At 37.4% G+C, this 24051-nt stretch overlaps 1 protein-coding gene across 1 annotated transcript in view; it reads left to right on the plus strand.

Annotated features, from left to right (window-relative positions):
- LOC137763498 (putative uncharacterized protein FLJ13197) overlaps positions 1-24051 on the plus strand; it is a gene marked incomplete at its 5' end in the record, with an annotated part of 106133 nt that overhangs the window by 2875 nt on the left and 79207 nt on the right. The window contains one exon of the mRNA XM_068541990.1: positions 1633-1740. Coding sequence (XP_068398091.1) covers positions 1633-1655 — 23 coding nt within the window. The remainder of the gene's footprint in view (positions 1-1632; positions 1741-24051) is intronic.

Raw genomic sequence — 24051 nt, forward strand, 5'->3', positions numbered from 1 at the left:
TGCACACGCTCATTTTTCTAGATGGACTAGCCTCCTTGGCTTTCTCCCCCACTCCTGACCTCCACTCTCATTTCCCTAAATTCTATTCATCCTTTAAATATTGATTTAAATGACATCTTCAATGAAATTTATCTTTTCTTACTACCATCCCTCACCCCACCTTTGGACGAGTGGAGGTGCTCCTTCTTGGTACCCTGATAGCACCCAGGCTTCACCTCTTCTAGCACTTTTTATTCTTTCTTGTAATTGACTCTTTACCTCTCCATGTCACTGAAATAGAAACTCTGTGAGGGCACGGACCTTTTTAGCAAAATTGTATCCTTATGGCTCAGATGTTCAATGAATATTTGTAAAATGAGTAAGTGTGAACTATGAATTGAGAAGAAGTCATTCAGACTAAAAAGATGAGAGGGGGCTTCAGGGTGGCAAGTGGCCGTGAACTGTACCTTTGAAATAGTGAGGGCGAGGGAAGAGGGAGTTCCCCTCACTGTTTTTTAAAGAGATGGTACAAAGTGGTGTCTAGGTCTTCTTTTTATTCCTAATACTAGTACAGTGCCTGGCACAAGCTTAGGTACTGGATAAACCCATATATCCTGGGTAAATGAAATATCTCAAGCTTGGTCCTTCCAGTAGCTGCTTCACTGTTGCTCTTTGAGGACAGCAGGCCAGTCTGGTTTAGGTTTGGGGCAGCATGTGCTCAGGGAAGGGTACCCCTCCCTGGCGCCGGCATCATTGCTCCCAACCAATCATTGCAGTCGTTTTTGCTGGTGACAGAGTAGATATGTGACCTGGTTCTGGCCAGTGGGACCTGTAGGTAAGTGTGCTGGGGCTTATGGGAAATGTTTCTTCCTGATGAAAGGAAACTCTTGCAAGGATAAACCCCCAGACCTGCGTTGGAAGTTATGTGAGAGTGTGATGCTTGAAGCTATGGCAGCCATCTTGTAGTCATGAGGGGAAAGCAAGGTTTCAGATTTCCATACAGATAGCTCTTTTTCCAACATTAGTTTTCAGATCAAATATTACGTCTTTAGGAATGACCACACAATCTAAAATATCCCTCCCTTCCTCATTCAATGTCTAGTTGTCCTTGCTTTTTTTTTTTTTTTTTTTTAACCTTTTTTCCCCATTAGAACCTGGGCTCCATGAGAGCAAGGACACTGTCTTCTTCACTCCTTTTTGAATTATGGCTTTCTCCAGGTATATGCCCAGGAGTGGGATTGCTGGCTCATAGGATAGTTCCATTTTTAGTTTTCGAAGGAACCTCCATACTGTTCTCCATAGTGGCTCCACCAATTTACATTCCCACCAATAGTGTAGGAGGGTTCCCTTTTCTCTGCACCCTCTTGTCTTCTTCACTCCTGCTTCCCAAACTCCTGGAACAGTGTCTGGCAAATATAAGTTGTTCCAAAAATATTTGTTGAATAATGGATGACAACTAAACAATAACACTATGTTGAGATTGATTCAGAGCCTAGTGGATAATAGCCACTATAAATCTCCACTTTCTCTTTCAGGGATTATATCACAGTTAGTTCCGTTTCAGGCAATCTCTTTCTGATACACAGACACATATTCTTGAGATTCTTTCTTCCTCCTCCACTCTCTTTCAGAGCTTTTCCATTCTTTCCCCAGGAAAGTTTCTCCTCCTTGTGTGATGATGGACTGAGTTACGAAGGCAGAAAAGTGTCACGTGCTTGTGAAATTATGATCAACACAGACACATCTACCCTAAAGGAAAACGTATGTTTTTTTTTCTCCTTTCTTTTTCTTCCAGCTTTATTGAGATGTTATTGATCTATAACATATGTAATTTTAAGGTATACAATATGATGATTAGATACACATATATATTGCAAAATGATAACCACAATAAAGTTAGTTAACACCTCCATCCCCTCACATAATTACTTTTTTTTTTTCTGGCGGTAATAAAATTTAAGATCTACTCTTAACAACTTCTTTCAAGTATAGAATACAATTTGTTTATTATATACACGATGCTGTACATTAGATTCCCAGACCTTATTCATCTTCTAGCTGGAAGTTTGTATACTTTGACCAGCTTCTCCCCATTTCCCTCACCTCCCAGTTTCAGGCAACCACCATTCTACTGTTTCTATGAGTTTGGCTTTTTCAGATTTCACATGTAAGTGAGACCATACAGTATTTGTCTTTCTCTGTCTGACATTTCACTTAGCATAATGCCCTTGAAGTCCATCCATGTTGTTGCAAAAGGCAGGATTTGCTTCTTTTTTAATGGCTGAGTGATAGTCCAGTGTGTGTATGTGCATGTGTGTGTGTATCATATTTTCTTTACCCATTCATCTGTTGATGGACACCTGGGTTGTTTCCACATCTTGCCTATTATAAATAATGCAGCAATGAACATGGGAGTACAAATATCTCTTTGAGATAGTGATTTCATTTCCTTTGGATATGTACCCAGAAATGAGATTGCTGTATAATATGGTAGTTCTGTCTTTAGTTTTCTGAGGAACCTCCACACTGATTTCCATAGTGGCTGTATCAATTTACATTCTCAAGAAGAGTACACAAGGGTTTCCTTTTCTCTAATCCTCACCAACACTTGTTATTCTTGTGTTTTTGATAATAGCCCTTCTAACAGGTGTGAGGTGGTATCTCATTGTGATTTTGATTTGCAGTTCCCTGATGATTAGTGATGTCAAGCACCTTTTCATGCACTTGTTGGCCGTTTGTGTGTCCTTTTTGGAAAAAATGTTTATTTAAGTAATTTGCCCATTTTTAAAACTATTTTTTGTTTGTTTTTGTTTTTTACTGTCAAGTTATATGAGTTCCTTATTTAATTTGGATATTAACCCCTCATCAAATAGATGGTTTGCAAATATTTTCTCCCCTTCCATAGGTTGCTTTTTCATTTTGTTGATGGTTTCCTTTGCTGTGCGGAAGCCTTTTAGCTTGATGTAATCCCACTTGTTAATTTTTTCTTTTGTTCTTTGTGCTTTTGGTGTCATAGACAAAAAATTGTTGCCAAGACCAACGTCAAGGAGATTTTTCCTTATGTTTTCTTCTAGTAGTTTTACGTTTTTATGTCTTACATTTGTATTTAATCCATTTAGAGTTAACTTTTGTGAGTAGTGTAAGATAGGGGTCCAGTCTATTCTTTTGCATGTGAATATCCAGTTTTCCTAATACCATTTTTATTAAAGAGACTGTCCTTTTCCCACTGAGTATTCTTGACTCCTTTATCAAATATCACTGTCTATCTACATGTGGATTTATTTCTGGGCTCTCAATTCTGTTCCATTGTTCTATGTGTCTGTTTTTATGCCAGTACCATACTGTTTTGATTATTATAGCTTTGTAATATAGTTTGAAATCAGGAATTGTGATGTCTCCAACTTTACTCTGTCTCGGAATTGCAAAGCCACATGTTTTGAAGTAAAATTAGAAATGCTAGACTAAGGTCACCCATCTCAAAAGCATTACGAAGGGTGCAGAGATTCTCTTTAGCATCTCTACAAGTTTTCACCTATATTATCCATCCATCCATCCATCCAACCATGCAATTTAGGATTGCCAGGAAATATTGAGGTTGAGTTAGGTGACCACGACTTTTAATAAAGATCAAAATGGTATGTGTCCTGCACACCCAACCCAGGAGCTCTCAGCATTTCTAATGCAGGTGGACAATTGAAATTGTCCGGGATTATGTTTGACAGAACAATGCAATTGAAGGACAGTAGTACAAAAATAGTTGAAATGTTGGATATTGGAATCTGAGCTGGAGAGCTAAAACAGAAGGAGACTCTAGAGATCTGGGCAAAGGATCAGTGAACTGGACATTTCAAGTAGGTCGAAGAATGGGTGTGTTGGGAATAATGTAGTGAATGACCTGGAAGGTTAGAAGGTGAGTTCCCAGAGAGTGGGGATATATGAGTTTAACATTTAAAGGTGATGCATGCTATCCCCAGGGGTAGCATGGTTCAGGGTGTGCCTGTGGGAGTGGGAGAAGAGAAGTGGGTGGAGAATATCCCTGAAAATGAGGAGGCGAAGGAACAGAATGGGGTATTAAATGTGGTTCCATGTGGATCCTGAAATTACTCATAATTTTGTCCAGATTTGGGAATCAAGAGTAAGCCCTAGGTCCTCAGGCCACATCTTCATTTCCCAAGAGACTGGTGAATGATAGCAACCAGGAGAGAATGATTAGATATATCCTCCTTTTTGTATAGTGAAATCTGCTTTCCTTGAATCATGATTATTCAAGTTAAAAATAATCACTTGTATTTGGTTGTTTTTATTGGTTATTGTACTAGTAAAATATATCAATAATTTTATTTTCTACTTTTTATTGCAAATATACTATTTCTGCTTCACTGAGTGTTCAGATTGGCTTTGGAGGACTTATCAGGGATCTTAAACATTATTTATAACATTATTTCAAAGGGAAATGAATTGTAATTCCCAAATCAATGACCTACACATATAAAGATGGAGAATGTAACTTATTTCTAAGTTGTAACTTATTTCTAAGAGAATGGGAGACCCACAAAGTAAAATAAACTACTTCCCATTTTTCAGCTTGTTTGGGAATGAGGCTGACTCGTTATGCTTCCAAACCTCTCCTCTATATTATGGAAAATTTATTGGCATTTAAATCCTGGAATGGGTTAGTTTGGGAAGTACTGGTTGAATATTTACTATAGGTCTGGGGTGGGTGTAGGAGTGCAAGAAATATGTATATGATCCCTGTGTTCAAGAGATTTGAAAGAATATATATACTTGCTTAATTAATTATTACTCAATGCAGAATATATTGAGTAAAATTTAGAAAAGAACCATGATATGGGTGTTAAAAGGATAAAAAGGCAAACTGATTCATTCAAAAACTACGAGTATTCTTGTGCAGTTTGGGCCTTGTCTTCAAGGAGCTTATAGGTTTGCAAAAGAAATCACATTGGTCAGGAAAACCCCCAAAATCTTCACGGAGGAGGTGATAAACCGTGACAGAACTTCACTGCTGGAGGGAGAGGGGGCTCCACACTGCATTTTGGAGTCTGGAGAGGCGCCCAGGGGCCCAGGATTTGGTGGTGGCGGGGTGGGGTGGGCGGGGTGGGGGGTGGGGGTGGAGACGAACCACGTGGTGTAAGGCAAGCTAGGAAAGGTCAGCTGAGGCCGTGCTGGGGGGAAAATGCAATACCAAGGAGATGCAATGTTTTCCAGCAGACTTCGGGAAACCATGGAAGGTCTCTGAACAAGTGAGATGCATGATAGCATATAAAATGACATTAAATATAACTCTAATGGAAAGTTCCACCAGTGCAGTGCAGGAGGCAGCAACTATGGTGCGTGTGCCGTGGGGAGAAATACATATGTGTGTGTGTGCGCACACCGTCTCTTTCTCTTTCACTCTAAACACACACACACACACACACACACACACACACACACACACACATCTTCCCTCTTCAGTAACTAAGCCAGCAGAGAGATGTTGTGCGAATTATACTCTAGGGAAGTGGCCTTGCTGCCTTCCTTTTTCTGCCGATTCCAAGTGTGTTGCATGCTTACGTCCAAACCCTGAACTGTGACATGTGAAGCGTTTCCCTCTGTGCAAAAGCCCAGTCGCACCAGTTTCCCTGGTACTTACTGGGGAAGAAGCCTTCAACTTTCATTCCTTAGCTTCCCAATCTGGCAAGCCTGTCCACGCTCACAAATGCCTTACAAGTTTGCTGATGTGTCTAGAAAAATAATAAGCATATGGTGGGATCACATGAACAGTAGAGAATTCTTCATTGCCCTTGTAATATAAAAAGATTTGCCAACAGCAGACGATATTAAAATCATAATAATGTCATAGCGAAGTGATAAGAGTGAGGGTGATTTTTTTTTTTTTTTCCGTTCAATGCTCTTATGTGCCTTTTTTTCTTTAGTGGGCATATATTACTTTTGTTATAAGAAGTGTGCTTCTTTAAATAGCTAAGAAAGTAATGTGCACGCTGTGTGTAATTAAATGTGGGGCCTGAAGCACAGTTTTACAAGGTGGCCCCTTGAAGGCACCCGGAGCCAGAGGTGTGGTTCTGCGCCTGTGAGTTTTGAGGTGGGGGGATGTATGGGGGGGGCTGTGGGTGGAAAGGGAGGGGCTCTAGGAGGTGAGGCCGCCGGAGAGGGTGACCATCTTCCTTTATCGACTGTTTGGCTTTTTAACTGCTGCTTGAACCTGTGCACGTTCTTGGAACTGAAATTCTTCCTCAAAATAGCGTGTATTTACTTTAAAAGCGACTCCAAAGAGAAAAAGTTAAAAAACAAAACCGAAAAACCAGAAAACCCAGCACACTGGACTGAACAGAGCCAAAGTTCCTATTTCTCAAGAGACAGAAATATACTTCCCGGAGCACAAGGTCCACTCACCCTCTCCCCGTGGTCTTTCGCCAGGATCTGTTGATTCAACGGGAGACAGGAGTGTCAGCAGTTGTGCTGAATATGAATATGTGGGAGATTACCTTCGCCTCCCCAAGCACCATTAATACAGGGGGACTTGTCGTCCCAGCCAGCAGAGGCTAGCTTCTCTCAGGTTTCTTTAAGCTACATTTGTTTGTCTGTTATTATTCTTAAAGTTTTCTGGGTAACTATAAGCAACAGACCTTGTTAGTTCCTCTTAAGATCGCCCACTACTCCCCACCCTTATTTCTCACCTCCTGGCATCCTGTTTGTCTCCCTGACTCTGTCCCCCAGCCCATCCCCACCCCAACTCAGCTACCGGCCCTTTTAGCCGTGTTTTTCTTCCCTTGGTTAGTTACTTTTAAATTTCTATTTTTATGTGTTCTCATACCAAAGAAGGCACGGCATATATTCAATTTTTAATTCACTGACTTGTGCTTTCTTCTATCATGAATACCTCTAAATTATGTCTTGGTGTGTATTCCAGTGTTCGTCTCCCTCCACCCCTTTTCTTGAAGACACTGTATTTCCAGGAGGGGATAAAAAGGAAATATGGGGGAACTTTGAACTATGTACAGTACTTTTTGGGTGATCTTTGCCAATTTAAAGTTACTCAGTTATGATATGGACAAGAAAGATCTACAATGTGTACTGTGTTTATGCTCATATCAGTATAATCTTTAGTTTATTAGATTTTAAAGAATATTTTAGCCAGTCAGCAGTTTTACATGAACTGTTTAGACTTACATTTCAATTTTGTTCATTATCGTTGCAAATGGATCTATTACTTAATGAACATATGGATTCTAGCACCTCTTAAGTTTAGCAGGTTTATGAGAATATTTAAAAAATTTTTTGGAATACCATCATAAAAGAAGTCATCAGTACCACTGAATATACAATTCTGCCCAGTAGTCACAGTATCTTCATAGAAAATTCACTTTCTAAAAAAAAGAGGGAAACACTTCCAAAACTCATTGAATACAATTTTTGCTACACAGTAATTTATCTAATCAATTTCCTTTTCTGTGCTGGAGATAAGAAAGATAAAGATTCAAAAGAAGCTGAAATTAATAATAGTGGAATCCTAAACTCATTTCTCTTAGTATCTTGTGGCTGTCAGAAAAATGAAGATTTCCCCCAGATTCACACAAGTTTTTCTCCTTTCCCATATGTTTGTTTATTTGGCACAATTTTCAAATAAAACTCACTGTATTTCACTTAGTCCTGAGACGATGAGGGCATTTTAGAGAAGTTCCCAAGATTCAGGAAGAGACAGGAAAGGTCTTTGTTTTTAATATATGTAATTTTGGCTGCTTTGGGTCTTCCTTGCTCCACGTGGGCTTTCTCTAGTTGCAGTGAGCAGGGGCTACTCTTCGTGTGGTGCGTGGGCTTCTCACTGCGGTGGCTTCTCTTGTTGCCCAGGCTCCAGGCATGCGGGCTTCAGTAGTCGCAGCACACGGGCTCAGTAGTTGCGCACGCGGGCCCTAGAGTGTGCGGGCTTCAGTAGTTGTGGAGCGTGGGCTCAGTAGTTGTGGCTCGTGGGCTCTAGAGCGCAGGCTCAGTAGTTGTGGCACATGGGCTTAGTTGCTCCGCGGCGTGTGGGATCTTCCCGGACCAGGGATCGAACCCTTGTCCTCTGACTTGGCAGGCAGATTCTTAACCACTGTGCCACCAGAAATTCCCAGGAAATGTCTTGATGAGGATTTATTTACCATGTTTCAGGAGAGATACTGTTGGTAGAATCTGTTTGCTTTCCCTCACCAAATATCTCGAGGTGTTCCCCATTCTGCTGCATTTGAAAGAACCTTTCCAAAGTCCAGTCCTTGATACTTTGCGGTTTTGATTAGGTGGTAGTGCTATCAAATGAGTAGTGCTATTTGGATGACAAAATTTGTCATACTTCTTAATGTATTCCCCTTGACTTTCTTCTGTACTTGAAGCAAAAGTACATTTAGATTCTTAAAAAAAAAAAGAGTTAATTTAATCTAGACCATTTGGTACAGATGACCCAACAAAGATGCATTGTCTAATTCAGACACAGTGATTGCTATGCCTGATGCCCTCCCTAATAACACTGTTGATTATGTTATTTCAATCCTAGATAGCGATCTTTCTATTCCATAGTCTTTAGAAACTAAAGAAGGAAGGCAAAGTTTGTTTAGCTTATTTTAAAGAGAACCTTTCCTGTATCATTTTTTTAAATAAAATGTGTATAATTCAAATTTTCTCTTTGAATCTAAAAAAGACATCTTTCAAAAGTTAAAGAAAAATTGCTTTTATCAGTAGAATTACCTCCCTTCTCAGCTCCCCGTGCAGTTTATACTTCTAGTTAGCTTGCACTCCAGTAGTTATTTGTAAGCTGATTGGGGTAAGGGCTTTATCTTTTTATAGTTCCTGTTTCAACTCTTTATACTTAATAGACAATTCTATATTATTCCAACAACTAATTTCCTCGACCATGTAAATGACCTTTTCCATTTGAATTTATTTATCTATAAAAGGATGTCTGCCCTCTGATTTATATAGTATTGATTTGTATTTTGATATTTTATACCTTATTCCATATCACTTGCTTTAGTATTTCTGAGTTATACTCCTGAAAATATAAGCTTTACTCAAAATAGTGTTATTAGAGTCTAATTTCCCAAGGGGAATATTATAATTAAATATTTTATTTAAACTATTATCAATAAAAATTCCATTCAACATGTCCTCTTACATCACATAAAAATGGAGAGAAAGTTAGACTGGGGGTTCAATGAGGAGCACATTAAAATAGTCAAAGACGGTGACATCCACACTTACCTGTGAGGTTAGGACCCTCCTTTCTCCAGTTATCTTATTTATCATTATTGTTTGGATCCAAGTAAATGAAAAGAAACATAACAGGATTTTTTTAAAGGTCATATGAAGATGAGATCAAGTGGTCAGAAAACAAACTGAGGAATATCACACTTATTTTTCCTAAAGGTTTTGCATTAAATCAAGAGGAAAGACTTTTCCTTACACTGGGTCATGTTTCATATCAGGAAAATCAGAAAAAGGACTGATAGTAAAAAAAAAAAAAGAATAATTAATTCTATGCCGTATTTCTTTTGCCTATGATTGCATAAACACACTCTAGCTTGTCTGCCAAGCCCACAGAGGCAGAGATCAAACATATTTCCACACCCTGCTTCTGATTTGGTTATCTGCGGTGAGTGTCTAGTCAATCAAAAAAAAAAAACCAAAAAACAAAAAACCAGCCAAAGGAAAGAATAGTAAGAATCCTTGGAAAGGAAACTCCCAGCATTAATCAAATAGACATTATTCAAAAATAGGGCCTGATGTATGTTTATTAGAGTGATGTTAATGGCGACATTAACAGCACCACGGCTCTGTAATTGCAATTCTCCATTTCCCACTTCTAGTAGGACTTGTGCCCAAGTTGTTAAAGAGATTTGGATTTTCCAGAGCCTTTCCAGGCTCTTTGGACTCAGGGTTGGGGTTCGGCATAACTGCTGACTATGCCGTTTTCCAATGACATAATTTTAAAATCTACAATATTTGCCGGACTCCTACTTAGATAGGGGTAGAATTAGGTAATTTACAGCATCCCTGTCCTCAGAGACCTTTCAGTCTAAAATGGAAACCAGAAAGATATCTTCATGCAAAGATAACTGATGGTATGAGGAAGTAGATGATATGTTTTTTAAAAAAGTAGTCCACATAAATAAATAAATATCTGAAGCCAAATAATCCTTGGCTTCAGAGGGTCAGAAAAGGCTTCATGTGGGAGGAGGGATATGAGTTGAGCCTGGTGTATCTGGAAGGGATGCAGAGACCACAGTGGTTCCAGCAAAGTGTGGAAGACTTGGAGAAAAGAGGTCGGAAAAGCAAGTGACAGCTGTATGTACGGTGCTTCAATTTAGGTCAAGGGGTAGGGACATCAAATAGTTGGCAACTTATTCTACCAAAGCTGGATTTTCCCAGACCAGCTTAAATTTCATGACATTTGCCCTCTTCAATTGAGGTGATTAAGTGTGATTTAATATTGAAAGTTTTACACTGCTTATATAAATATACTTACAGAAGTTTTTTTTCAACCTATGTCCTGATTTGGTATTTGGGAAATAGGATCATTTATTCAGTCTTCAAATATTTGCTACATATCTTGTGCCAAGTACAGGACTGGACATTTATGTAATCGTTCAACAATTACTAGGTGCTTGCTATGTGTCAGGCTCTGTTCTAAGCACTCGGGGTACATCACTGAACAAAAAGAAAAGAAAAATCTCTGCTCTCATGGAGCTTTTATTCCAGTGGTATATTAGTTTGCTAGGACTGCCACAGACGAAGTGCCTTAAACAACAGAAGTTTATTTTCTCACTTATCTGGAGGCTAGAAATCTGAGACGAAGTGGTCCGCAGAATGGGTTCCTTGTTAGGGCCATGACGGCAGGATCTGTTCCAGACCTGGATCCTTGGCTTGTAAGGTGGTCTCTCCCTATGTCTTCACATTGTCTTCCCTCTGTACTTGTCTGTGTCCAAATTTCCTCTTCTTATAAGGACACCAGACATATTGGATTAGGGCCTACCCTAATCCTCATTTTAACTTAATTACTTCATTAAAGACCCTATCTCCAAATATGGTCATATTCTGAGGTATTGGAGGTTAGGACTTCAACATATGGATTTGGCCAGGGGGGTGGGCATGGGACACAATTCAGCCCATAACAGGTGGGCATTGATGACAGAGCAGTGAATGAAGCCTAGAACTCAGGTGGTCCTGGTTACAGTGTGCCAGGCACTGTACCGGGCACACTCATAGGCATCATTGCATTTAGTGCTATAACCAGCCTGTGAAGTAAGTATTGCTGACCCCACTTTATAATGAGGAAACTGAGGGCAAACCACATTTAGTTCGTATGGGGGTTTGCTTTGGTTATACTGTGTTTAATGTTTTCACTGGGTTGAAACCTGGGAAATGGAAAGTGAGCCACGGCTAAATGTATAGAGCATATATTTATGGCTAATTCAGATTCAGAACTGACAATTTCTAGTTGTTAGTATAGAGGGTGGAGGGTTTTTTTTTTTTTACATTTGGTTCTAAGAATAAAACAAAAGATAAGAGTAATCTTTGATAATTTTCTCTCTGAAGATAGTTCAATATCTTGTATTATGTAATAACATTATGTATAGTAATATATTTATTATAAATAAAATATAAATAATATATTTATTATAAATAAATGTAATTATTTATAATAAATATATAATTATCTGGTATATAAATTCTACATTTTACATAGCAATGATCATTTTCCTTTTGATTATATAGGTTTAAATGAAATTATAGATCCTTTCTAACCTTTACCCTTGATTTATGTCCAGACTAGCAAACCTGCCTTGGCACTGCCTCTATGGAGGGACTCCTCCTCATATTATCTGTTTTGCCTGTTGAACTAACCTTGCTGCGCCTCTGGTGGACAGATTCAGGTTCAGCAAAATTATGGAGGACCAACCATCATATGGCAGGCCACTTCACATAAATCCATGCTTCTCATAAATATGGAAAACCAAAGGATAATACAGGCATTTTTAATGAGCATCCATTTTGTTCAATTATTTTATGGGAAAAAATTTAAGTAAATTAGCAGTGAACAATTTAAAACATAATTTAAATACTGAAACAATATAGGTATATATTATAGTATAAAATACAAACTTTTCATAAACTTTCAAGATGAAACCTATTTCAAGAATGTTGCTTTTGTTTTGAGTGTGCCTTCAGTTCAACAGAGGTGTGAACTACAACCCCCGCCCCACTTTCCTGAGGGGTTCTTGGGAGAAAACCTTTGAGAAGTTCTGAATAATTTCTTCATTTAAGCTTCATAACAACCATGTGAGGTGTATTATCCTCATTTGAGAGATCAGGAGCTTGGATAAGTTATCTTGCCCTAATTAAGACAACAAGTAAACAACAGAGGCAGGTGTTAAACTCAGACTTTATGACTCCAATTCCAGGGCATTTTTAAAATTTTTATTTATTTATTTTTTATTTAAAGTATAGTTGATTTACAATGCTGTGTTTCAGGTGTACAGCAATATATATATATATATATATATATATATATATATATATATATATACACACATACATATATATATATATATATATATATATATACACATATATATATATTCTTTTTCAGATTCTTTTCCATTATAGGTTATTACAAGATATTAAATATAGTTCCCTGTGCTATACAGTAGGTCCTTGTTAGTTATCTATTTTATATATAGTAGTGTGTATCTGTTAATCCCAAACTCCTAATTTATCCCCCCCCCCTTCCCATTTGGTAACCATAAGTTTGTCTTCTATGTCTGTGAGTTTGTTTCTGTTTTGTAAATAAGTTCACTTGTATCAGTTTTTTTAGATTCCATGTATAAGTGATATCATACGGTATTTATCTTTCTCTGTCTGATTTCACTTAGTATGGTAATATCTAGGTCTATTCATGTTGCTGCAAATGGCATTATTTCATTCTCTTTATGGCTAAGTAATATTCCATTGTATGTATGTATTACATCTTCTTTATCCATTCATCTGTCGATGTACACTTAGGTTGCTTCTGTGTCTTGGCTATTTCCAGGGCATTTTATATTGCACTACAGCCATTCATTGAATTAATAGGCCTCAATCCTCATGAGGCTGGATAAGCCTCACAGCTTTGCATTTCCCCATGTCCCAAACTCATTCGTTCATGGATTCATGCACTTATTTGTGCATTTAGTCAACAAATATTTATTGGGAGCTTAACATGTGCCAAGCTTTATGCTGGGCCCTAAAGACAGAGTAGTTAGCAAACAAAGGCATAGTTCTTTCCCTCAGGGAGCCTATAGTCTAGTGGGGAACAGATATTAAACAAATAATTGCCAAAAATATTGTTTACAAACTGTGGTAAGTGTTATAAAGGAAAAAATATAAAGTGCCAAGAGAGGAAAAAATGGGTGAATTAATTTAGATTAATAGTCAGAAAAGCCCTCTTTAAGAAAGTGACCTTTAACCGGTGGTCTTACACATGAGTTAGCTAGAGGAAAACTTATCTGCACTTTAAATAGTTACAAATTGACATCCTACAAAATCCAACACTATAATTCCCTCTATCTTCATTATTCCTTCTTTGTCTGTAATAAGACTGAATTCTCACCCTCAGCCATCACATTTATCCTTTTCTATTATATTCTTCTGACTGTCCATCCATCCATCCATCCATCTATCCATCCATCCATCCATCCATCCACTGAATCTTCATTGAACATATACAATGTCCCCGGCACTATTGGGCCCCCAATCCTTTACTTTTCCATCTTCTCTCTCCTCTCTTTTTCTCTCCTTTGACTGCTTTAACCTTCTGCCCCTTTATTTGATTCTTGGATAGCCTATTTTTGACCCACATCTTCAGTGTTACACCCTTCCCAGTCCTTTCTGTCACTCCTCTTTCCTTTGGCTAAACTATCACTTCTCATCTTATTTTCAACAAACAGATTGTTTCCCCACATTTTTCTGAAAATTTTCTAATCAGGTACAAAAAAATTAATGAGGTTCTTTTTGTGTGTGTGGCCAGCTAATTAGAATTTCATCCCTTAATAAAGAGATGCTGCTAATATAAAACAAATCTCTTTTTTCATCTATCTATATATCTATCTACATCTATCACCTATCTATATTTTGGATCATTTCTTTCTTTTTAATTATAAACTCCCAGAGATAGTTCTATCTGTTTAATTTAATATAGCATCTGGAACTTAACGGTAATAACTTCTTAAACTTTTAAGAGGCACATCTTTGGGGGCCTACTAATGTGTCTGTTGTACCTCTGATATAAATGTAGAAATGAATTCAGAAATGCACAGCCCAAGATAAACCTGCTTTCAGATTCTCCTATAAAATTATCTGTGTCCTTTCTGTCATAACCTGGACATGCAAAATCCAGGTCAGCAAAAATAGAGTGTATCATCAACTACTTAGGCAAATCCACCAGGAAAGGATCTACCTTACCCCTCTGTTTCCACACAAGTCAGTTAAGTCCAACAAATGTCCTTTGGAAAGTCTGAAGAGCTAGGGTACACTATCTAGAAAATTCCACCTATCAAAAGATAAGTAGAGGGGATTTCCCTTTCAAGGCACGATGGAATAACAATGACCAGACTTAACTGCCCACCATAAATAATTAGAAAGTTGGATAAAATATGAAACACGGACTTTCAGACATTGGACAGCAGTCTGCATAGGACTGTGATCCTTGAGAGAAGAGAAACATAGTGAGCTTGATAATTGCCCTGGCTTTCTGCCTGGAAGCAATTTCTAGACTGTAGATCCAAACAGCCTGGCAGCCTTGCTGAGTTGATGAGATGGAGGTTGGAGTTTGGGGAGTCTGTAGTAAGGCAGAGTTTTGGGAAGGAGGGAGCTATGCAGAAAAAGAGCTCCAGGAACATGTAGTGTAGGGATGTCTTGTGTTTTTGTTGAATACCACGACACAAATGTATAGGATGACACTCCACAAGGCTGGGCAGAAAAGACTGATGAATTGTAAACTGAATAAATCCCAGGGCAGACATGAAGTGAGAAAATGTTTGGGGTTTGACTAGCCAAAGGGGTGAGTCCTTGTTCATCCTTGGAACATCCAGTGGAGACCCTAAAGTAATCATACATTAGTAGTGAGTCTGAACTATCCTTGGAGCGAAAGACCCTCTAGAACAGTGTTGGAAATATTTTCTTAAATTTACAGATAGCAAATATTTTTGGATTGTGGGTCATATGGTCTCCATCACAACTAGTCAGTTCTGTCTCTATTGTGTGAAGGCAGCCACAGACAATACATAAGTGAATGGGTGTGGCTGTGTTCCAATAAAACTTTATTAACAAAAACAGGTGGCCAGCCTATGGCCTGTAGTTTGACCGCTGCTCTAGACCAGCACTGACCAATAGAAATATAATGCAAACCATATATGTAATTTTAAATGTCTGGTAACCACAGTAAAAAAAGTAAAAATAAATAGGTAAAATTAATTTTAATAATATATTTTATTTAACCCAATATATCCAAAATATTATCAATTCAACATGTAATCAATATAAAAATTATTAATGAAAAAGTTTGCATTCTTTTTTTCATACTAAGTCTTCAAAATCTGTTGTGTATTTTATACCTATTACACATTTTAATTCAGATTAGTAATATTTCAATAGCCACATAGTGATTACCATTGGATAGCACAGCTCCAACCTCTTAAAAACAGGTCTTGATGGAATCAAACCAATGAGCAATTAACTTCACCACCCACCAAAATAAAGTCCAATGTTCTTTAAAAGAAGACAACACAGTGTAGCCAAAATAGGTCAGTTGGGAGAGCATTAGACTGAAGATCCAAAGAAGACAACACAATGCAGACACTTGTCAATATCAAATAAAAAATCACTAGACATGCTAAAAAGTGGACAAAAACAAACAAACAAACAAAAAACCTACAACAAGGAGAAGAATTAGTTAAGAGAAACAGACCTAGAAATGACAAGGTAATAGAATTAGTGGACAAGGGTGTTAAAACAGACTTTATTATTATGTGTAAGTATGTAAAGGAAAACATTAAAAGAATCAGAAGAAAAATGAAAGGTATAAAAAAGAACCAAATGAAACTTCTAGAGATGAAAAGGACAATATCTGAACTGAAGATTTTGCTGGATAGGATTATCAGCAGATTAGGCACTGCAGAAGAAAAGATTAGTAAACCTAGCAATTGAATAGATCCAAGATGAACCACACAGAGAAAAAGAAGACTGAAAAAACTAAAGGAAAATAGGTTCAGTGATCTGTGGGATAATATAAAATTATCTACTGTAAATGGGGAAAGGAAGAGGGGGCAGAAAAAATATTTGAAGAAATAGTGGCTGAAATACTTTAAGATTTGATGAAAACTATATTTCATAAATCCAAAACCTTAAAAACTCATTAAAAAAAAGAAATTAAGGCACATAATAGTCAAATTGCTGAAAACCAGCATTGAAGAGGACCTTAAAAGCAGTTAGAGAAAAATACAGATTCCACAAAGAGAAACAAACATAAGAGAGACAATAGATTTCACCTCAGAAACTTTGCTAGCCAGAAAACAATGAAATAACATGTTTAGAATGCTGAAGAAAAAAAGTCAACTTAGAATTCTGTATCCATTGAAAATGTCCTTCAAAAACAAAAGTGAAATAAAAACTTTATCAGACAAACAAAACTTGAGGGAATTTTTTTGCCAGCAGATACATACTACAAGAGTGTTAAAGAAAATTATTCAGGCTAAAACAAAATGATACCAGATGAAAACTTGGAGTACAGTGTGCCAGAAATGCTAAATATGTGGACAAATACACAGGATTTTGTTTCTTTAAAAAGTTCTTTAAAAAGTTAATTTCACTGTATAAAGAAAAATATTATAATGTATTTTTGAGAATTATCAAATATTAGAAGGAAAATGTATGACAATAACTTGAAGGACAGGGTGGGGAAAATAGCAGTTCACAGTTGTAAAGGTTTTATGTTATATACAAAGTGGTATAATATTATTTGAATATATATTATGAGTTAAAAATACATATTGTAAAGTGTAGCGCAATCACTAAAAGTTTAATAAATTAAGAAAAAAATATATGTCACTAACAGTGCTATGTATAAATGGAATATTAAGAAGTATCAATTAATGCAAAAGAAGCAGGAAAGGAAGAAAAAAGTAACAAGAAAAGATGAGACAAATAGAACACATATAGTAAATGGCAGATTTAAACTTAACCATATTGATAATTACATTAAATATAAATGGTCTAAAAACTCCAATTAAAAGTCAGAGATTGTCAAACCAGATTTAAAAGGTAAGATTATATTACATGCTTTGTGTAAGAAAACCACTTTAAATATATAGACCAGATACGTTAAAATAAAGAGGATGGAAAAAGATATACTATGCAAACACTAATTACAAGAAAGCTGGAGTGGCTATATTAATATTAGAAAAAGCAGACAACTAGGAATAAGAAAGGAGCTTTCATAATGATAAAGGAGTCAATTCATCAGGAAGATATGACAATCTTAAATGTAATAGAGCTTCAAAATACATGAAACAAAACCTGACAGAATGAGTCAGAGGTCTGGGAATCACTTAAATTCTTTGAAATTAATAAGTTGTGTGGCATTGGGGAAATCATTTAATCTATGAGTGAAAGTCTATTCCCTTGTAAAATAAAAATAATCACACGTATATCATGACTATTTTGTGAGGATTAAAGTATATGTGGAAAAAAAATCTCAACCTGACAGAACTGAAAGGAAATTTAAAAATTCACAATTACAGTTGGAGTAGTCAACAATTCTTCAGTTACTAATCAATAAAGAAGGCAGAAAACCAGCAAGGATTTTGAAGACTTGAATGACACCATCAATCAACTGGACCTAATTGGCATTCCTAGAATACTTTGCCAAACAACAGCAGAATACACATTCTTTTCAAGGTCACATGGAACATTAACCAAAAGAGACCATATGTTAGTCATAAAACAAGTGCTAACGAATTTAAAAGTATTGAAATCATAGAATTTGTCCTTTGACCATAGTGAAATTAAATTAGAATTTAATAAGAGCTATTTGGGAAATCTCCATATATTTAGGAATTAAACAACACACTTCTAAACAACATATGGGTTGGGAATTCCCTGGCAGTCCAGTGGTTAGGACTCTGTGCTTCCAGTGCAGGGGGCACGGGTTCGATCCCTGATTGGGGAACTAAGATCCTGCATGCCGTGTGGCATGGCCAAGAAAAAAAAAAAAAAAAAAACCAACACATGGGTGGTCAAAGAAGAAATCACAAGGAAATTTAGAAAACATTTTGAACGAAAATGAAAATGAAAATGTATCAAATTTATGAGTCGTTAAAGCAGAATCCCAAGGGAGATGTATAGTTAAATGTTTATATTAGAAAAGAAGAAAGGTCTAAAATCAATAATCTAAGATTATACCTTAAAAAGAAAGAAAGGAAGAACAAATTAAACCTGAAGAAAATAGAAGGGAGAAAATAAAGACAAAAGAAGAAATTAATGACATATAAAAAAAATAACAGAGAAAGTCAACGAAACCAAAAGCTGGTTGGTAAATTTCAACAAAATGTATAAACCTCTAGCTAGATTCATTAAGAAAAAAAAAAGGTAGAAGACACAAACTGTCAATATGAGGAATGAAAGTGGGATGTGCTACAGATGCTATAGACATCACAAGGATGATAAATGAACATAGGAATAATTTTATGTAGATAAATTCAACAACTTAAATGAATGAGCAAATTCTATGGAAGATACAACTTACCAAATATGACTGAAGAAGAAGTAGAAAACCTGAATATCCTTAAATCAGTAAAGAAATTAAATGTATAAATTAAAAAATTTCCCACAAAGAAAACATGGCTTCACTTGTGAATTCTATCAAATATTTAAGAAAGAAACATACCAATGTTTCACAAACTCTTTCAGAAAATAAGAGGATGAAATACTTCCAAACTCATTTCAAGAGGCCAGCATCACCTTGATATGAAAATCTGACAGTAACGTTAAAAGAGAGAAAAAAAGAAAAACAAGTAGAGATCAGTATGCCTCATGGACATAGTCACAAAAACCCTTAGCAAAATACTAGCAAATTGAGCCTAGCAATCTCTTAAAGAAATAATGCATCATGACCAAAGGGGTAAAGGTTATTTCAGGAATGTAAGAAAATCTAGAGGAAGACCATTGAAGGTGGGGGTGTATGCCAACGAGAAGTAAAGATAAAGAGGGAACATCCCAAGCTCCAATAGTCTTGATTTCCATTCTCATTTAGAGCAGCTGACATTTCTGAGCGTTTACCACATTCCAGGAAGCATGTTCAGAGTTGTATGTGAATTATCTCATTTAGCCTCTGCAAGAACCCTATGAGGTAGGTACCATTTTATAAATAAGTAAACTAAAGCACAGAGAAACTTAAAAACCTGTCCACAGTCCCATAGCTATTAAAATTTGGACCTTTGTTGTCTGTCTCCGGATCCTGCACTCTTTACTAATGTACTCTCTACACAAAACTGCTCATTTTCTGTGCTTTTGCCTAGCAAGACTTATTTCATCACTTCTAAACATTTATCCACTTTTTCAGTCCATAATTAAGAACTGCCATCTGAGTCAAAATATTAAGCAGTTCCAAATGCAAAATACTTCTAAAGTAAAACTTTGTTTATTAAACTATAAAACTCATAATACTAGAGTGGGAGATGTGCTGCATTATACCCTCCTAAATTTTTATGTGGCTACAAATGTTGCCATCTCCAAGAAGTGGAAAGAATACTTTCCCTTCCTTATGTGTAGAACAAGATGCTTTTACTTTTCCCCATGTGTAGACCTAGATTTCAATGCTGGCACTATGACTTGGGCAAGGTCTTTAAGCCCTCTGGGCTTTAGTTCTCAGATTTGTAAGATAGAATGGTTCTGCCTCCCGAAAGGATAGTGTGAGGGTGAGGAAGGCATCCAGGTATTCTTTTCTTCTCTCTGCTTCTCCCTAGCTTTTCTCCTCCATGATGCCTCTTCAGAGTTTCAAAAGTTTGACCTTCTCCAGAAAAGCCATTTTCAAACTTTTCTGGACCATTGTCCCCAGTAAGAAATAACTTTACTTCACAAACCAGTAGACACATTATACACATACGTATATATAATGAAAGTGATTGCTTAGTTTATTGTACAAACTAGGAAAGTTATTATTTTTTTAAAGTAACTATGCTGAGCCAACAGAAATAAACTGGGGATGTTATAGGAAAATTGGGCCACATGTCACAAAACCACTTACCCTTATTTATTTTGATGCACTCTTATTTTATCATGTATTCTAGTTAATTTAAAAAATTTAAGTTGAAATATAGTTGATATAGTTAATTTTAAAAATGCTTTTCAGACCTATTAAATAGATTTTGTAACTGACAAATGAGCCCCTACCCAAGCATTTTTATTCGCTTTAGAGAATAACTTATCTGACCATTCCAATATTCCTGGGATCCAGAAGTGTTGAAGAATAGCATACACAAATATGGAGAATCTCTGGAGAACTCAGGTGCAGGACAAGATGCATTCTGATTGTCATAGCCACACTCATTCCAACTCTTGTTTCTGTTCATTCATTCATTCATTATCCATTCTTTCATCCCCTCATTTATCAAATACTTTGAGCACTTTCTATTGGGTTGGCCAAAAGGTTCCTTTGGTTTTTAGGTAAAAATAAAAGACACATTTTTCATTTTCACCAAGAACTTTATTGAACAATGTATTCACCATTTTTTTCCACTACCTTCTGCCATTTTTCTGGCAACTTCATAACTCCATCTTCCCAAAACTTTTTATCTTTTTGAGCAAAGAACTGTTCCAGGTGCCTTTTATAGTCTTCCAGGGAATTGAAATTTTTTCCATTAAGAGAATTTTGTAAAGACTGAAATAAATGGAAATCCAAAGGTGCAATGTCTGGTGAATATGGCGGAGGAATCAGAACTTCCCAGCCAAGCTGTAACAGTTTTTGCCTAGTCATCAAAGAAACATGCGGTCTTGCATTATCCTCATGGAAGATTATGCGTTTTCTGTTGACTAATTCCAGACGCTTTTTGTCGAGTGCTGCTTTCAATTGGTCTAATTGGGAGCAGTACTTTTTGGAATTAATCGTTTGGTTTTCCAGAAGGAGCTCATAATAGAGGACTCCCTTCCAATCCCACCATATACACAACATCACCTTCTTTGGATGAAGACCAGCCTTTGGTGTGGTTGTTGGTGGTTCATTTCACTTGCCCCACAATCTCTTCTGTTCCACATTATTGTACAGTATCCACTTTTCATTGCCGGTCACAATTTGTTTTAAAAACAGAACGTTTTCATTACGTTTCAGTAGAGAATAGCATGTGGAAATATGGTCAGGAAGGTTTTTTTCGCTTAACTTATGTGGAACCCAAACATCAAAGTGATGAACATAACCAAGCTGGTGCAAATGATTTTCAATGCTTGATTTGGATATTTTGAGTATGTTGGCTATCCCCCACGTGGTATAACATTGATTGTTCTCAATTAATGTCTCAGTTTGATCGCTATCAACTTCAATTGGTCTACCCTACCATGGAGCATAATCCAGTGAGAAAGCTCCAACACGGAACTTTGCAAACCACTTTTGACACGTTCCATCAGTCACAGAACCTTCTCCATACACTGCACAAATGTTTTTATACGTTTCAGTTGTGTTTTTACCTTTCTTGAAATAATAAAGCATCATACATTGAAAATGTTTTTTTCTTCCATCTTCAGTATTAAAATGGCTACACAGAAATTCACTAATTTTGATAAGATTTTTTTTTAATGCATGCTGACATGACAGCTGTCACAATACAATCTAACAAAATTGTTTCGAATGAAGTTAAAGACAACTAAGTGCTACTAGAGCCATCTTACAGGAAAAACTGAATGAATCTTTTGGGCAACCCAATATATCACCAAGTGCTGGAACCAATCAGATACTGGGTGCTGGGACTTGGCCCCTCTCTTAAGGAGTTTCTGTAGTTCAGTAGGGCTGGCACATGCGTGGACAAATCGTTACAGGACAAGGAGATGAGTGACGTCGTACAGAGATGATCTAAAGGTTGTAGGAACGTGGAAGAAAGCTCCACCAACTTTGCCGGGGAGGAACAGAGGGTTGAGAGCAAAAGAGTAGCATTTAGGAGCACTATGACGTTCTTGAGATCTAAAGGTTGTAGGAACGTGGAAGAAAGCTCCACCAACTTTGCCGGGGAGGAACAGAGGGTTGAGAGCAAAAGAGTAGCATTTAGGAGTACTATGACGTTCCTGAGAAGGACGGTGAAGCACAGAAGGTGGGGGGAGCTACTGCAATCTGGCGGCCATGCCCTCAATGCAGCTCACGCACAGGCATACACGCTACCGGGGTTGACGTGTGGCTGTATCTGAGAGACCCTTGTGTCTCTCAAATTTATTTTAGACTTCATGAGAGTACTCACACCCCTTCTATTTCGGTCTCCCTATTTTTTTTTTAACACACAGTGAATGGGTGCTAGCTCCCCCTTCTCTTTCTCTTTTCCTATCCAACTCACCCGGCTTTATTTTTCTCCAAGACACTTTTCACCTTCTAAATATCCTTATAATTTCCTTATCTATTATGTTTACTCTATGTTTCCTCTTCCTAGAACGTAAGCTCAGGAAGGAGACGATTGGTCTATTTTGTTCACTGTGGTGTCCCCCTGCTCCTGGAAAAGTGCCTAGTACACACACAGTGGGTCCCTGATAAGTAATGGGAATGACCTGAAAGAGCCAATTTCTGTATCGAGGACATAATTATTATCCACTCATATTTGAAGGAAAATGTAGAGGAAAATAAAAGCCTACAAGGGACCATTGACAATAGCATCATTTTTCTCCCTCCTTTCAACAGTATTTATTGATCACCTGCTCTGTGTCAGCCCTGCTCTGAGCACTGGGGTTTCAGAGGTGAACAGAACAGATCCTATTTCTATCTTTATGGCGCTCACCTGCCAGAGGGAAGCAGATGTTAATGAACTATGTAATTGCAAATTTGGGATAAGTGCTTAGAAAAAAAGTAGAGGGTGCTATGAAAGCATGAGACAGCAGCACGTGACTTGGCCTGGGTGATCCAGGAAGTTATTTTTAAACTGAGTAGAAGTTCACTCAAGGAAAGAGAGGAGGGGGAGAGAGAGCACTGGAGCAGAAGAAACAGAATAACAAAGATTGCAGAGTGGGAGAGAGAGTGCCTCTAGTCTTCCAGGTATGGCTGTAGCCAGAGGGAGGGAGGAGGGACTTAGCGTAAGAGAAGAGGTAGATGAGCAGACCAGGTAGCTCCAGGTGGCTGCACATGTCAAGTGGCTGGCTTTTTAGTTCAAGAGCAAAGGGGAGCCTTGAGCGGGTTGTAAGCTGGCGGATGTTGAAATGAAAAGATAGCTCAGGTTAAAGTGCAGACAGGGGATAAGGGAGGAGGGCAGATAGGATGTGGGGAGGCAGGTTGGGAGGGTGCTGCAGTGGTCAAAGCAAGATGTGATGGTTGGAGTGGAAATGAAGAGACATGCGTAGAGTAGAGAAATATTTATGAGATAAAATTGAAGTCAATGGCTTTTCCGTGGTTTCAAATAAATAAATTACGGCTTGTGTGTGTAAGGTTTTTGGATGTTTTGATGAACCAAAATGTAAATAAAGAAGCGTCTTGAGTGGTTTGTCAGCATTCTCTGTGATATGTGTCCAAATATTAGTAAGAAGTGAGCCCCATCTACAATGATCTAGTAGCCCCTATGCGGCTGGGGGGCCTTCTGGGGAGGGAAATGAGGGAGTGTTATTGGGAAAGTTGATATTGATGAGGGTAAGATAATAAAAGGTGTGTGTGTGTGTACATGCATATAACCAATCACAGAACCCTGCCCTCACCCCTTTCACATCCTTCCTTCTAGCCCTGCTTCTTTCTTTTCACATGTTCCTCTCAGCTTACAGAGTTTAAGATCAGTGGTTCTTAATATTTCTTGGACCTTATCCTGAGAATAATGC

The sequence above is a fragment of the Eschrichtius robustus genome, chromosome 4 (assembly GCF_028021215.1).
Source record: "Eschrichtius robustus isolate mEscRob2 chromosome 4, mEscRob2.pri, whole genome shotgun sequence".
NCBI classification, from domain to species: Eukaryota; Metazoa; Chordata; class Mammalia; order Artiodactyla; family Eschrichtiidae; genus Eschrichtius; species Eschrichtius robustus.